The sequence below is a fragment of the Protopterus annectens genome, chromosome 3.part1 (genome assembly GCF_019279795.1).
Source record: "Protopterus annectens isolate FY-2018-M chromosome 3.part1, PAN1.0, whole genome shotgun sequence".
NCBI lineage: Eukaryota > Metazoa > Chordata > Ceratodontiformes > Protopteridae > Protopterus > Protopterus annectens.
In genome coordinates, this window is record NC_056732.1 from 614978683 (window position 1) to 614995995 (window position 17313).

At 45.4% G+C, this 17313-nt stretch overlaps 1 protein-coding gene across 3 annotated transcripts in view; it reads left to right on the forward strand.

The window, feature by feature from the left end:
• Positions 1-17313, forward strand: part of CTDP1 (CTD phosphatase subunit 1) — a 2700378-nt gene that overhangs the window by 1405288 nt on the left and 1277777 nt on the right. For all 3 annotated transcript variants that reach the window (XM_044066995.1, XM_044066996.1, XM_044066997.1), the window contains one exon: positions 299-449. In XM_044066995.1, coding sequence (XP_043922930.1) covers positions 299-449 — 151 coding nt within the window. The remainder of the gene's footprint in view (positions 1-298; positions 450-17313) is intronic.

Consider the following 17313-nt stretch of genomic DNA (forward strand, 5'->3'; position numbering starts at 1 on the left):
AAATGCATTATTCCCCCAGAGGTGATTCAGCTAAAGAAACTACACTGTGCAACGCCTTTTTTTTTTAAATGTACAGAATATGCTTTTTTTAACAACTGCCATTTAGTAAAATCCACTAAATTTGTTTCATGGAAAAACTGTATTTGCGCATATTGTTTTATGTATATATTGTTCCAGCTATCACACTAGAACAGTGGACTGCAGGTAAATTTTTGTTTTAATAAAATGTAGATTTTTAAAAGCAACTCTTTCTATCCTTTCTGTTGATGCCTATGAAGAAAATGTTTTCTTGTTGCAGGGAATATTTCATTTCCAGCTAGGACGAGGAGAACCAATGCTTCATACTCGACTACGTCCCCATTGCAAAGAGTTTCTAGAGAAAATTGCCAAATTGTATGAATTGCACGTGTTTACCTTCGGTAGCAGACTGTATGCACACACGATAGCAGGTATGCTGAGGGGAATTGAGATAGCATTCCCTGACTTTTTTTATAGCTTAAGACTAATAATTTACTGTAAATGTTTAGTTGCCCACTTTAATGAACATTGTTTTGTCTTGACTGAAAACCTGCCTTATATAATCTGCATCATTTTATTGTTTTTCATGCTTCTAGTTTTCAAGCAGCATTTTCTGTTTTAGTTCTTGATTATGTCACATGCTAAAAACAGAGGTTTGAAGCTGAAACTAAAGAACTGCCCTACACAGCTTTTTTGGTGTGTGTTCTATCATTCCTTTTAGTCTTGTAGTTTGAAGAGAAGTATGGTTGTTCTTTCATAAGGCAGCTCAAGAAACATAAGAAGGAATTATGAAGAATGAGTGTCTTGGCATGGGTAGCACAGGGATGCAATGGTTGGCATTCTGTCTTGGTGCTATTGCTTCGCTGGTTCTTTTCCCGGCTGGTATGCTATTTGGGTGTTTCTGTTAGATACTCAGGTTTCTCTTCTACATCCCAAAGATTCTGTCCTTCAGATGAGATGTTAAGCTCAGGCCCGATCTGCTTGAGTTGGTGGTAGAGCAGGTGACTATAAAAGATCCCATGGCACTTATAAAAACAAAATAGCTGTAACTTTTTATATATATATATATATATATATATATATATATATATATATATATATATATATATATATATATATATACACACACACACACACACACACACACACACACACACACACACACATTATTTACACTTTATTTACACATTATTTACATATCTTTGCAATCCTATATTCATCCTATTTGTATCATTTTTACAATTTCTTCATCAGTGTTGCAACAAAATTTTTCTATATACTTCTTCCATTCCCATTTCCTTAATTTTCATCTATCCTCCCGATGGTTTTTCCACAACCATTTTCTTATTTATACAAATACATCTTCATTTCTTCTGTTTTTTTTGTGTTATACAATAGTATGTCACACCTTCTTTTCTACAATACATTATAACATTGTAACAAATAATATTAGATGTCTTTCTGTTCTCTTGTTGCAGTATTCCAAACCCTTGGGTTATCCTCTGCTTACTACCTGAATGTCCGGCCAGTATAAAAAAGCTTCTAATTACAGCTAGGTCAGACGTCTAACATTCGCTGAGGGAGTGTGGGCCATAAAAGTGACATCTGCACATACCATTCCTCAGAACTTCTCTGCCGCCAGTCGAACGACAGCTGTTCCTGCAGTCCCAGCTGTTGGATCTTCACATTTAAAGATAAGTACCCCGTTGGGGCCGTCTTTTGTTTCCTTTGGGTCACTGCGTATCTGTTTAGGTTCATGTCATCCAGGAAAAGAAAGTGCAGGTGCGGTCGTCATATTGTTTGAAATGTTTAGTGCTAGTTTGTACACAAACAGAGTTGGTCTGACTTTTGGATGGTTTTCTTAATTCTTAGGTTTAACGAAGGGTTTCGGCCTTTGGGCCTGGTGTGTGACATCTTTGCTTTGATTGTTCTAACTGTCCGGGTGCTTTTTTACATGGGGATAGATTTGATCATGTGGACGTTTTTTTATTTTTAGGTTTGAGGAAGGATGTTGAGTATTTTGCAAGGACTTTAGACATTTTTTGTTGCTGAATTGATTCCATCTTCAATATCAACCTTGTCTTTGTACTTTATTTACATTCAGGGTATTGTGGTTTGAGCTGGTCTCATATGGACATTTATGTTCAACATTTATGTTGGGACTTTTTTTGTTTTGATATAACAACAGACTTTGCCTTCAAGTGTTATTATGAGGGTATGATGAACAGTATTACCATATTCAAGTAAGCCAATTGTAAGTATTATAGAGGTTAGTATATTGATGCTTTTTGTTAGGACAAGTAATAAGAACTGGTGGATAATATCTTTGGATATGTGATACAGTGGGTGTTTTTTTTGACTGGGCATACCTCATTTTGAACAACATTGGTAAAAATTTTTAGTGGTTCATTGATTACTATTCTGACATTATGAAGGTGTAGTCTCTATTTGCAGCATTGTGACCAGTGTAATTTGTGTGGCTAGATTATCACAGTAATTGTTATGTGCGACTTCAGTACCTTAGTATTATAGAGTATTTAGTCCTCATGTGACTAGATTATTGTGTTTTATTCATTAGGATTATCACAGTATAGTTTTAAGTATATAACAGATGTATAGAATGGATCTATTAACAATCTTACAAGAATTGTCAGCAGACAAAGATGACCTTAATGCTTTTGAGCTGGGTACAAATAATGGTGACAATTGTGGAGAGTTTGAGATCAATCCTGAAACAGCTTGTAATCAGTCATTTGTTAGATTGACTAGAGCCATGAAGAGTTTAAGAGCTAATGTATGGTATCTTAAATTATTCAAAACTTATCAAGTTAAAGGGATCATGCCAAGGGGGTTGAGGACTAGAATTCAGCCCTTGGGTAATGCCCCGGATGATATTCTATTACAAGAATGGGGGTATTGCACAACATCGAGCATCTATGGGTTTTGTTGAGATTCTTATCTCATATTATGAACGCAGCATTACTCAAGCTATTATGGAAATTAAGGGAATTTGTAAGCAGGTTAAATTTTATGAGGGTAAGCCTTTTTTAACTTTTTGTTTCCAGAAACTTACACAAGAATTGATTAGCTTGGAAAAACAGCTCAACAACAAAAAAAATCTGCAAATTCCATAGGGATTTGGGAGATTATGCTAGAGGGAAACCCTTCAAAGTCTCTAGAGGTAGTAAGAATGTCACATTTGTGAATCAGGGGACTTCTAGCATAACGCACAGAAGGAAAAGACATAAATCTATACTAAAAAACTAGGAGCAGTACTATTGAGAATTCTGGGGATGAGTCGTCATCTATGACAGATGTGAACAGTGAACACATCCAAGCTTCACCAGTACCCAAAAAGAGGAATGTAACCACCCCTTTAGGGTTAACAAACGTAGTGGTGGAAGGAAACATAAATACAACAGTCAATGTTGATTCCCTTTTGGAATTGTTAATCCCAAGATAAGTCAACCAGGTAATGTACATATTTCATCTGTGTCATTATGTGAGAACGAAGTACAATTGCTTAACAAAGGCCTGAATTTTGTTCCTGCCTTTTTTGTTTCTGAAGATATTATTGTTGATAATGTCATGTTCTTTTGTAGGTTATTAAATCTGAGGTTATTCTTTGAGGGAGATGATACCTCTCAGAGATTTGCTGATTTCAGGTTTCGCAAATCTTCCTTTATGCCCCCTATGAATAAGTATGTTTCAGCATTTAAAGATTGTGTGTTAAAAGATTTACATTTTCAGAGGGGGGAGTTCAGGGCATCTAAACATAACCTGCCACATGCAGGAACAGGCCCTAATAAATCTTCATAATAATAAGGCTTTGGTGATTTTACCTGCGGATAAGGGTGGGGCCATTGTTGTTATGGACTGGATGTCTTATTTATCTGCAGCAGATAGACAACTAATGGACAGTATGTTTTACATGAAAATACCTCTGGACCCAACTATAAGGTATAAAAAAAGATAAAGACCTTTCTGAATCTTGCTCTTGAGGTGGGCATTATTACTCGTTTAGATGTTTTTCATTTGACCGTATCTGATCCCCAGCAAGAGTATCTTTATTTATTACCTAAAATTCATAAGAACCCTTAAAACCACCAGGTAGACCTATTGTCTCCTGTACGGGATCACTTACGGAACCTTTGTCAATATATCTTACCAAATATCCCAAACCATTATTACAATGCATGAGATCTGGATTACAAGATACAATGGAATTTTTGAATATTATTTCAGAAATACAAATGGAGGAGAGTTGGATAATGTGTACACTAGATGTAACTGCCCTCTATACAAATATACCGCATTGGGCAGCGCTCACAGCATTAGAATATTGGTTAAATCAGACCTCCCTTTATGCTCCAGGATTTAACACATTTTGCAAACGAAAAATGTGTTCTACTTTAGTGATGAATGTTTCTGGCAAGTGAAGGGTGCTGTAATGGGAGCATCTTTTGCTCCTATTTATGCAGATTTATTTATGAGATATTTGGAAATACAAATGTTATATGATGTTAGTCATAATTTATATTTACCTGAAATTGACATTTGGCGCAGATACCTTGATGACTGTTGGATGATATGGAAAGCTGATGTTAATTATTTGGGCGAATTTGTGGGTTACCTCAATGACAACAAATGGGGTAATCATTTTACAGTTCATTATGATTATGACAAAATTAACTTCTTGGGTGTGACATTATCTAGGAACATAGATCATACCCTAGGGAGTACTATCTATCGAAAATATCCAGAATATAATTCCCTTTTGCATGCCTCTAGTTTTCATCCTAATCACATTATCACAAACATTCCCAAACCACAGTTTTTATGTGCTAGATGGGTTTGTTCGACTGAACAGTGTTTTGAGTTTCATAAGGATGATTTGATGAAGAGGATTATTTCTAGAGGATATAATTGTAGGAATGTGTCTAGAGCTAGTGAGTAGGATAGATCTAGATTTTTGGAGTACCAAGATAAGAAATCCAATGATAATTATGTCATTAGATTAATAACTACATATGGACGTAACACTGGACAATTGAGAAAAACTATTGATAAATATTAGCATATATTATGTACGTAATGATATTTGTCACAGATATTAACAGAAAGATGTAAGTTTTCATTTCGCATGGGCAAAACTCCTGGGTCTTATTTTAGTCATTATAAACATAAATTAGATACATCTAAACAAAAAGTTACACTATCTGGTAGGATTTATATCATGAGATCAACATCTTAAAATGTCGACTCTCATTTGTTGGACACAAAAATGTCGAACTCCAACTTTCCCGAATGGCCAAATCACTGATTTCTTTCCAACGGAAAGAAATCGGTTGGCCGTTCTGTTACACCTGTCCTTTCCCTGACTATAGTGTGGTCTCGGAGTTAGAATATTTAGTTAGGGGGGTGTGGGGGGGGGGCACAGCCTTTCACTTAAATATGTTTGTTTTTGTGTGGTGTTGGTGTTTGGCCAACCGATTTCTTTCTGTCAGGCCTTCATCCTTAATACACTTCGCAGCTGTCTGCATGCCGTCAACATTTATTTGGAAAGCCAGCATCTCAAACGCTCAGCACTGACTATGGAAGGGCTGTCTGGTCAATCCGTTGAGCCACCTAGAAAGAAGGCCAAAGTTTCTAGGCCTGAATCCGCTCCTGCATCTCCTTCATCCAACGTCCCTCCTGTGATCAACATTGGCCTGGAGGAATGTTTGGAATCCGCTGTTATGGGTACAGCGGGTACTGTTCGGGGAGGCCACAGAACTTAGAGCAGAAGGCATGTCCGTTGAGGTTTTGCAGACGTCTGCCGATGATGATGTGGAACCTTGGCTTGTACCAGCTGTCCAGACAGGTCCTTCCACGCCTCCAGAGCTTACCGAACCTAGGCCTTCCTTAGGCCCCACTCTCTCTAAGCCTTACCTGAAAAGGAAACAGAAAACCAAGCATGTTTCACCCCCTGCATAAAGCCAACCAGACTGGCATTCAATCAGATGCAGTTATGATGCTTCTGAAGCTTCTGTCAGATCTGCCGCATCTGCTTCAGTCATGAGAAGATATTCTTGGTTAAGATTACAGCCTTTGCCCAATGACATTAGGGCAAAACTTCTGGATGCACTTCTGGATACCTCTGCCCTTTTTGGGACAGAAGTAGCTGACTTATTCAAAACTCTCCAACAAAAGGGGAAGGAGCTACAGGACCTAAAGTACTTGTTTGTGTCTCCTATCCCCAAATTTCACAGGAACTACCCCGGCAAAACCCAATTTATCAGAAAACATTCTACCCCACTACCTCTTTCCAGGGGCAGAAAGAGCACCAGGAAGCAACAGACTCCTCCCAGACCTGCTCAGACCCCCTACCCAGAAACCTCAGTTTAGGACAGGGCAGGTGGTCTGTGACTACCTGCTTTAGCTGCCCAAACCTCTCGATGTCATTCCCCTTTACCTAATGATTTCTCACTGTCTTGCAGTTTGTAAAAGCATTACCTTATACAGGTGGGTCTTCTCCATTATAGAAAAGGGTTATTTCATGACCTGGATCACCCCACCGTCATTGAGGGGCATTCCCCAGCCACCCAAATAACAGCTTCCTCTTTTCCAGCCGGTCATAGACAGTCTGCTTGCTCAAGGGACAGTACAACCCATCCCCATGGCAGAAAAGGAAAGGGGGTCTTATTCAAGACTCTTCCTAGTCCCAAGTAAAGATGGACCATGGAGACCGATCCTGGATCTCTCCCACCTCAAAAGGGTTATTTCATGACCTGGATCACCCCACCCTCATTGAGGGGCATTCCCCAGCCACCCAAATAACAGCTTCCTCTTTTCCAGCCGGTCATAGACAGTCTGCTTGCTCAAGGGACAGTACAACCCATCCCCATGGCAGAAAAGGAAAGGGGGTCTTATTCAAGGCTCTTCCTAGTCCCAAGTAAAGATGGAACATGGAGACCGAGCCTGGATCTCTCCCACCTCAGTCGTTTCCTACAAGTACCCACCTTTCAAGTGCTTACCCTACAGACCCTCTTCCTCTTGATAATGCCTCAGGGATTTCTAGCCACTTTTGACATAAAGGATACCTACCTGCACATCCCCATAAGGACCAACTACAGGAGATATTTACGTTTCTCTGTGGGTTCCTCACACATTCAGTTCTCTGCCTTGCCCTCTGGACTCTCCACAGCACCAAGGGTATTCACCAAGTGCTTGGCTGCAGTAATTGCTTACTGCATGACCCAAAGGATTAAAATCTTCCCATACCTGCATGACCTACTGATTCAGGCAGAATGTTCCAGGTCCCTACAATGCCAACTACAAACTGTCATTTCAGTCCTGCAAGCACTGGGATTCAAAGTCAATTACCCGAACTCCAGTCTAAATCCCTCACAAGACCAAGTGTTCCTCGGGTGCAGAATAAGGATGGATGTCATGAGGACATTCCTTCCACCTCAAAAGGAGGAAAACTTGAGGCAGTACCTGTTCTCTGTCTTCCAAGCCACTACCTTGACAACCTGGCAGTACCTCAGACTCTTGGGTCTTATGGCATCCACTATTCCAATGTTGCCATTGGCAAGGCTCCATATGAAATAATTGCAATGGTATCCGAGGTCTGTCTGGACACAGTAATCACACCCCCAGGAATACAACATCTCTTCCTGTCCTTGCCTCAGGAAAGAGATCCTCTGGTGGTTGAACCAAGTGACATTCAACCCAGGGCTGCCTTTACAAGTCCTCCCCCTTCGCCCAAGTTCAGGAGATGTACACTGATGCCTTAGATCTGTGTTGAGGAGCGGCCATGGGCACTCTGAGAGTGCAGGTAATTGTTTAGACTCCTTCAGATATGAGCATATCAATATCAGGGAAATGAGATAAATTTTATTTGCTCTGAAAGCCTTCCAACATACTCTAAAGCAGGTTCCCCTAAAAATTGTTCACAAATAACACTACAGATCTGGAGTAGGGACTTCATTTGTCAGCAACCTGTGGGTCTTGGATCCGATACCGAGCCGGCAACTATTTATACAGTTTTGGATCTGAGCTCCTAGCTCCTCCCCTCACCCATAATCCCCTGCCAACCCCAAATGACCTCATATCTAGTTTGCCGCTCTTGAGTATGTCAGCTGGATTTTGAGCTCCTGGCAATTTTTTGAGATAAGTGTCTTTTTTTATCTAATCAGCCTACTTTTCAGTAATTTAATCAGTGTGTGTGTGTTAGGTTTCCCGTTATTCAGTTAATTTTTAAATTTTTAGTGTTTACCCTCCCCTCGCTGGTCGTTAGAGTGTGCTTGCGTTTGGGGCCTGGTGTGCTTGTGTAGCTTTTATTTAGTTTTGGGTATGTCAGAGGCCCCAAAACCTATTTTTTCTAAATGCACCGAGTGTGGCCATAAGCTCTCTCTGGCAGATGGCTACACTCGGTGTGTTCGGTGCCTTGGGGTTGAACACCTGTCCTCGGGATGTACCATTTGTGCAACATTCAACCCCAGGACACTGAAGGAGCGGAGGTCGAAGCTGGTCCTGGCGGGACTTTTGCCCCCAGATTCGGCTTCGGCCTCCGCTACTCCCGTGGCACCTCCTCAGCCTGTGGTGGTGGCCACTCCTGCCCCCCCTTCCCCTGGCCGGGATTCAAACTCCCACTAAGGCACCGGAGGCCAGGGAGGCCAGGAGGGAGAAATGGAGGGAGAAGCACCACAATCGGCAGGCCGAGGCCTCCGCTTCGGCCCCCCCAGCTAAGCGGGCTTCTCCCTCCACGGCTTCCAGGTCTCCTCCTCCTCGGCTCCGATCACCTTGCTTCTCCCCGGGACCTGAGGAGGAGGAGACCCGATCTCCGTCAAGGTCATCGCGGCGGCATTCCAGGCCTGCCTCGGTGGCCTCGTCGAGATCCACCAAGTCTGATGCAGACTTGGACCGGATGATGAGAAGGTTCATCTAGGCCCAGCTGCAGATGGGAGTGCTCCTGCCTCCCCCTCCTTCGGGGGGGGAGCTCGACACCTTTTTTGCTGAGATAGCTCCTTCTCCGACCCGCTTAGCGGGTTCGGAGCGCTTGGAGCCGGGCAGCGTTGGAGCCGGGGGTGGGTCGGCGCTGACAGTACTGGGTACTTCGGATCCGACCCTGCCCTCGAGTCTGTCGGTTCCATCTTCGGACCCGACATTCAGTGTGCCTTTGGCTCCGTCCAGGTCGGAGCACACTGGTCCCTCGGATCTGACGGTCTCGGCGCCGGTTCCGATCCCTTCATCGGATCCGAGTGTGAGTCGGGTCTCGGAGCCCAGGGAGAGCGACTTCCCCTCGGCCTTCGATGTAGTGGAGAGGGCTCTGTCGAGAGCATCCAGACCTCCGGCCCTTATCTCGGCTCCACCCTGCACTCCCTCTCTGCTGGGTCAGGCTTCCATCACCCGGCCACAGGGACAGCCTGCTTCGATGTCCCAGGTTGTTCCTTTGGAACAGGATGTTGCTGGTGAGACCTCTTCGGACAGCTCCCCCCCCCCCCCCCCGAGGAAGTGCCTCGAAAGCATAAGTGTAAGAGGAGGCACATGGACTGGGACACGGACTTGGATGAAGGGGAAGGCTCCCCAAGGTCACCCCCTGAGAATGTCTCCTTTAGAGACATCATGGAAATGCTCAGGATCAGGGGGGGTGGTCTGCCCCCAATGCTTCTTCCGACGAGTCAGTGTTTCTGGAGGCATTCGAAGCAGGCCCATCTACCTCTTGGGTGTCCCCTCCGGCCGACCCCCTGGTGGACCTTGTTACCACCAGGGCGTGGAAGGAGTCGGACACTGTGGAGCCAGTCCCTAAATGCCCAGATAGGATTTTGAGCCCCCCCGCAGACCGGTCCCACTGGAACAAGGGTCCCCCCGTAGATGCCATGTTGATGCCGGCAGCCACTAAGAGGGAACTAGCTCAGGAGAGCCCCTCGGTCCATCCACCAAGCAAGGAGTCCCGCTCGATGGATCACCTTGGGAAGTGGGTATTTAGTTCAGCGACCTTCTCAGTAAGGTCCCTGAACTACATGACACATGTCATCAGGATGCAGTGGGATCTTATTAAAGAATACCCCCCCCCCCCCCGGAGTCCATGTCGGCGGAGGACAAGCAGTTGTACTCCACTCGTATGGCCACTGTAAGATCTATTTCCAATACCTCTATGCGGCTGTTGTCTCACTCCACTGAGGGAGCCGCTAGAGCTAGCGGAGCGGGCCTGGTTATGAGACGCCAGGCCTGGCTCTGACATTGTGACTTCGCGGAGCCCTTTAAGGCATCCTTTGTGAATGTCCCCTTTGATGGTTCTGCCTTGTTTGGCAAGACCATTCGCAAGACACTTGTCCAGAGCGAGAAGGACGGGAAGACGTTTTCTGCCATCGGAGTCCGCTTCTCTGCTCCCCAGAGGTCCTTCTCCAAGAACCAAAAGGGACAGAAGAAGATGTGGTTCCGGAAATCGCAACATTCCCAACCTGCTCCGGACAGCCAGTCCTTCCGTGGCAGAGGAGGACAGGGAGGACGCCGCCCTAGAGGCAGAGGGGTCCCGAGAAATTTTGGGTCCAGAAAATCCTTCTCTGATCGGCCCACGCAACAGCCCTGAAGGGTTGCCCGACTGCTCCACTCTGGAGGCAGTCGGGGGGGTGCTTCTCGAGGCATCTGGCGGCATGGGAGTCCATGACGTCAGACCGCTGGGTGCTTCGGATTATATCCAGAGGTTACAAAATCCCAATGCAACATGTCCCCAGACTCAGGAACCTCCCCGATGTACCACCCGGTCAGAGGGAGGCTGCAGCCGCAGAAATCCAGCAGCTGCTAGAAAAAAGAGCCATCCAACCCGTCCCCCCAGACCAGCTCGGATTAGGGTTTTACTCCAGGTTCTTTCTGGTTCCAAAAAAGATGGGGGACTTGAGCCCAATTCTAGACCTTTCCCTCTTGAACCTGTCGGTAACCAAGAAGAAATTCCGAATGGTCACTCTTCAGTCCATTCTCCCCCTCTTGTGGGAGAATGACTGGATGTGCTAAATAGACCTCACGGATGCGTACTACCACATTTTAATGGACAGACGATCCAGGAGGTTTCTCCGCTTCCGGCTGGGAGCCAGCCACTATCAGTTCAGGGTCCTTCCCTTTGGCCTCACCACAGCCCCCAGGGTGTTCACCAAAGTTTTAGCAATGATAGCGGCCCACCTGAGACTCCAGGGAATGCAGGTCTTCCCGTACCTGGACGACTGGCTCCTGACCGCCCCAACAAGGCATCTACTCTACTCAGCCAGAGACTTTTTTCTCCGCCTAGCCCCCCCCCCCCCCCAGTTAGGCATCACGATCAATATGGACAAATCCTCCCTTGCTCCGACACAAGTGATAGAGTTCATAGGGGCCAGATTGGATACAAGAAGTCTGCGAGCCTACCTCACTTCGGAACGACTACAGAATCTGAGACTTCATGTGCGGGCCATCCTCCAATCAGAAGCTCCACCGGTGGAATTGGTCCTGAGGGCAGTGGGCTCCATGGCAGTGGCAATAATGCTTCTTCCATGCGCTCGTCTAAATATGAGGGTACTACAGTGGACCCTCCAAGTACAATGGTCCTTTCAGCTTCTTCCTCTCAATCACCCTATCTCTATCAGCAAGGCTTGCAGGAGGGCCCTGTTATGGTGGCTTCAGTCCCCAGACCTCCATACAGGCCGACCCTTCTGCGCTCCACCTCCTCTCGTCACGGTGACCACGGACCCTTCTCGGCTCGGGTGGGGGGGGCATTGCTCAGGCAGAACAGTCCAAGGCACCTGGAACGACACAGAGACCTCCCTGCATATCAATGTTCTGGAGATGAGGGCGGTGCTGTTAGAGTTGCAAGCACTTCAGAACCTTCTTCCCGGAGGAACTATTGCGATACAGACGGACAACATGTCAGTTGTCTGGTACATCAACAAACAGGGGGGAACCAGGTCTTATCCTCTCTGCCGAGAGGCCATGAGGGTGTGGGAATGGGCGATCTCCACCAACCGCTTTCTGATCGCAACGCACATTCCGGGACGGGCCAACATTCTGGCGGACAAACTCAGCCGCACTATTCTTTCCCCTTATGAGTGGTCTCTCAACTCCTGAGTAGCGAAGCGGATATTTGCAAAATGGGGGCAACCCTGCTGCGATCTCTTTGCCTCTCCCTCAAATACGAAATGCGACAGCTTCTTCGATCTGATTCCCCCACCAGGGGAAGCCCCGAGGGATGCTCTAGTGCATGCTTGGCCGCCCGTTCTACTTTATGCCTATCCTCCTCTAGCCCTGATGCTAAAGCTCTTACAGAAAGCCTCTCGGTTGGGGAGCAGAATAATCCTCATTGCCCCATTCTGGCCTCAGCAAACTTGGTTTCCTTACCTGTGGTCTCACTTGGTGAATCCTCCCTGGATTCTGGATCCCAGCACGGATCTAATATCCCATCCATCAGGCTTACTGACCCCGAATCTGGACAACCTGAATCTGAAAGCTTGGCTGCTCCAGTTCCAGTCTTAATCAGGACTCCCGGCATCTCTTCACCAGTCAAAGCCATCTTGGTGGCAGCGCATAAACCTTCCACCAGGAAAGTTTACCGCAGTAAATGGAGGCGCTTCTCCGTCTGGGCGGAACATCATAATTTGGACCCCTTCACTGCTCCGTTAAATCCGTGTTGGACTTCCTCATTGGACTTTTTCAGCAAGGGGCTAGCTGTTCGACAGTCAAGGTACAATTGGCAGCCATCTCCCATTACCATGTAGGACATGAGACAGGTCCTTTGATGTCAGCTAAACTATGTAAAACCTTCCTCAAGGGTACTTTTCTACTCAGGCCCCCTATCAAAGAAGCCGTACCCCCTTGGGATCTATCACTAGTTCTTCAAGCCTTGACTGCTTCTCCCTTTGAACCAGCTGCCTCGGCCGATCTTAAATACCTGTCTTGGAAAACAGCATTCCTGGTAGCCATCACTTCAGCGAAAAGAGTTTTGGAACTTGAAGCTCTTTCCTTAAAACCCCCTTACTTGGTTTTTCATCAGGATAGAGTGTACCTAAGAACCAATCCCACCTTCCTACCCAAGGTGGCCTCAGAAACCAATATCAATCAGTCCATTAACCTACCAGTTTTCTTCCCTAATTATCAAAATAAAGGAGAGTACAAGCTGCATTCTTTAGATGTGCACAGGCAGCTGCGTTTCTATATTCATAGGACTGCTGGTCACAGACAATCCGATCAGCTGTTCATTTCATTTGCCAAATTCAGTTTGGGTAAAGCCGTTTCGAAGGTCACCTTATCACACTGGATTTCCCAATGTATTCGTCTAGCTTATGAAACTTCTGGGAGGCCCGCACCTCAAGGAGTCCGTGCACATTCCACTCACTCCATATCTACTTCTGCTGCCTTTAGATCTAGAGTTCCCTTGGATGATATTTGCTCGGCAGCCACTTGGGCCTCATCTCATACCTCAACCACTACAAACTGGACGTCATTTCCAGAGGGAGAGCATCCTTTGGCTCCGCAGTGCTCCGGAACATCCTTCCATGATGGCCACCCAAGATTCAGATAGCCGGGGACTCTGTCCCACAGGTTGCTGACAAATGAAGTCCCTACTCCAGATTAAGAAGTTATGTACTCACCATAACATTCCATCTGAGTAGGTGGCTTCATTTGTCTGCAACCATCCCCCCCTCCTTCCCCCTGGCCTTCAGAAGAGTTAGTTTTTGTTGTATTATCCTGCCTTTTCCTGTTGGGATACCTTTTCAGGTATACGTAGGAGGGCAAACTTGATCTGAGGTCATTTGGGGTTGGCAGGGGATTATGGGTGAGGGGAGGAGCTAGGAGCTCGGATCCATAGCTGTATAAATAGTTGCCGGCTCGGATCCGATATCGGATCCAAGACCCACAGGTTGCAGACAAATGAAGCCATCTACTCAGATGGAACGTTATAGTGAGTACATAACTTCTTATTCTGTGTTATGTGAACAAGCAGGGGTGAACAAAATCGTACATGATCTCAGATTTGCACTCCAAGTCTGGGAGCTGACGACCCAGCAGGGAGTCACTCTCCAGGCAGTATATATCCCTTCAGCTCAAAACACTCAGGCAGACACTTGAGCAGGTCCATGTCCCAATCCCATGAATGGATGCTTCACAAGGATGTGTTCCTGGACATAGTCCATGTGGGGTATACCACAGATAGATTTGTTTGCCTCCCCTTTGAACAGACAGCTTCCATTATTTTGCACCAGGCTACCCAGTCCCCTGGCAAGGGTAATGGGCGCCTTCTCAATCTCATGGAAGGGGATGTTTCTCTATGCTTTCCCCCTTCCCGCTTCTTCAAAAAGTCCTACTGAAAATCCAGCAGGACAAACCAGAAATCTTGTTGTTGATTCCCTTCTGGCTAAGACAGCATTGGTTCTCCCCTCCTTCAGGTGCAATCACCACAAGTTACCTCACAGAGTGGACCTTCTCACACAGGACAAGGGATCCCTAATCCATCCCCACATACAGTCCCTGAATGTTATCCTGTGGGTGATAGAATTCTGATCCCTTAGAGACACCTTCACACACGGGACATGTGCAGAGTGCTGCAGGAGGTCTGGAAACCTAATACCAGGAGATCTTATTTGTCTGAGTGGAAAAGATTCTCCATGTGGTGTCTACAAAGGCAGTTGGATCCATTTTGAGGTGATGTTCCCTAGGTACTGCCATATCTGTGTGAACTCTTGCAGACAGGGTTGGCATATTCCTCTGTTAAGGCCCACCTTGCTGCTATTCCAGATTGTCTGCCTCTAGATCCCCCTTTAGCATATCGGATACTTGTAAAGTTATTCCTAAAGGGAGTACTGCATCTCAGGACCCCCAGGAAGCCAGTTCCACCACCATAGGACCTGAACTCTGTTTTAGAGAAGCTCAAGGTAGCCCCCTTCGAACCAGCATCTAAGGCTTCTCAGTACTTGGACCTCCTGGTAGCTGTGACATCAGCCAGAAGAGTGTCAGAGCTACAGGCCCTCATGGCTATTCCTCCTTTTCTCACCTTCTGCAAGGATAGAGTGACTCTTGGAACCAATCCTTCCTTCATATCCAAAGTGGTCAATGAGTTATCTTTAAACCAAGCTATTCATCTGCCCACCTTCTTCCCACATCCACAGAATGACAACGAGAGAATCTTGCATTCCATTGATGACCACATGGAGCTTGGAGTTTACCTTGACAAGACCAAGTCAATTAGAAAATCAGACCAACTGATTGTCTCCTTTCATCTCAGGACTCTGGGAAAAGCAATGACAAAACAAACTATTTCTGCCTGGATTTCCAGGACCATTACATTCTGCTACACTTACCATGGAAAACATCTAAGATCCAAAATTAAGGCTCACTCTACTAGAGTTATAGTTTCATCTGGAACCTTCTTCAACGGCCTGGACACCACCTCCATTTTAGAGGCAGCTATATGGACTTCTGTCCATACCTTCACCAAACATTATAGACTGAACCACATTTCCAAATCTAGAGCGGGATTTGCCAGGGCAATCCTTCACAGATTTTTAGAAAACAGTTCCAAGTCTCCTCCCTCTTCTTCCCTTTGAGCTTTGGCACTCACCCAAGGGTTTGGTACACTGCAACATGAGAATAGAAGGACATAGAATAGTTGTGTAAAATCTTACCATAGCCATGTATGTCCTTCTCTTCCATGTTGCACCATTCCTCCCCCCCCCCCTTCCTCCTTCCCCGTTCTTTTAATAAGTTGTCCCTTCTTGGATGACACTGGACACATACAGCTATCCTGGGACTGGGGTCCAACTGGGGCATTCTGTTCTGAGGAATGGGACATGCAGACATCACTTTTAGGCCACGCTGCCTTAGCCAACATCAGACATCCCACGTACCTAGCAGTGATTAGAAGCTTTTGTATATTGGCCAGATGTTCGGGTAGTAAGCAGAGGATAACCCAAGGGTTTAGAATACTGCAACATGGAAGAGAAGGACATCTATGGTATCTATATCTAAGGTTTTACACAACTATTCTTTCACATTTATCAGTTTCCTAATTCCTTCCTTCAAAATTTCTCTTTTCTATATTCATTTCCTTGAAACTCTCCCAACTATGTACACCTTTTTAGCCCCCCCCAAAAAAAATTCTTGTATAATTTTGTAGAAAATAATATATACTTTATGTTCTATGTATATAATTTAAAAGGATACATTTGTTTTACATTCTAAAATGAACAGTATTTTGCAGTTTCCTCTACCTTGCAGTCATAGGAGGTTACTAGTCTAATGGCCCTAGGGCCCTTACAAGCCTATCAAAGTTCAACCCTTTTTCCCTATAAGACCTAGAGATATGGTCTATGTTTACAAGCCAATCTAAATCAGCACTGATTGCCCCTATCCAAGAGGGACACAGGTGAACCCCCTGGGGGTGAATTTGATGTTTCCCAGCCAATCATCCAAGTTATGCTTAAATAGAGTCAACAAGGGGCTCTGTTTAACTTGAATTGCAAGTTTGTTCCAGGGGAGAGGTAACCTCTGTGATAAATATCTCTCTCTTCAGCAAGTTTTGTTAATGGCACAAGCTAGCTTAAGGTTCTTAGAGCGAGTGAATTATGTACCATTTGGGGACTCTTGACTGCACCCAGACCTTTGTTTTTGCCTGTACTTCTGAGAAGTAGATTCCAAACAATAGAGGCCCCAGCACTGAGCCCTGTAGAGAACACCAGTGGTAACGGGTCTGCTGGTGGAGGTGGAATCCCCTATTTTGACTGTATGTGTTCAGTCTGTGAGCCAATTTGCAATCCACCTGATAATATATGGATTGATCCCCAGCTGAGTGAGTTTTTCAATGATGACTAAGTGGGGGATTATGTCAAACACCTTGGCTAAGTCTATGTAGATCATATGCATAGATTTGCCTTTGTTGTGGGCTTTGGTGACTTTCTGGAATAAGTCCACCAGGTTCAACAGGCACAGTTTTTCTCTGACAAAACCAAACTGGGTCGGGTCAAGTGTTTGAAGGTCTCCTATATCTTTGTTGATAAGGTCCATGATGATTATCTCCATGGCCTCATGGCCTTGCAGATGAGGCTTTTTAAGCTTATGGGTCTGTAGTTCCTAGGGTCAGTGATGCACCCCCTTTGTGCAAGGGGAAGATGGCAGCCGTTTTCTATTCAGCAGGGGTGAAAACCAGTGCTTAGGCTGTGGTTAAAAAGAGTACCCAATGGTGATGCTAGCTTCTGTTTTAAACCATTTAGAACACAACTTGGGATGTTATCAGGTCCCATAGAGGCTGTTTTGGCCTTGGAGAGAGTGGTTAAGACCTGCTCTTTAAAG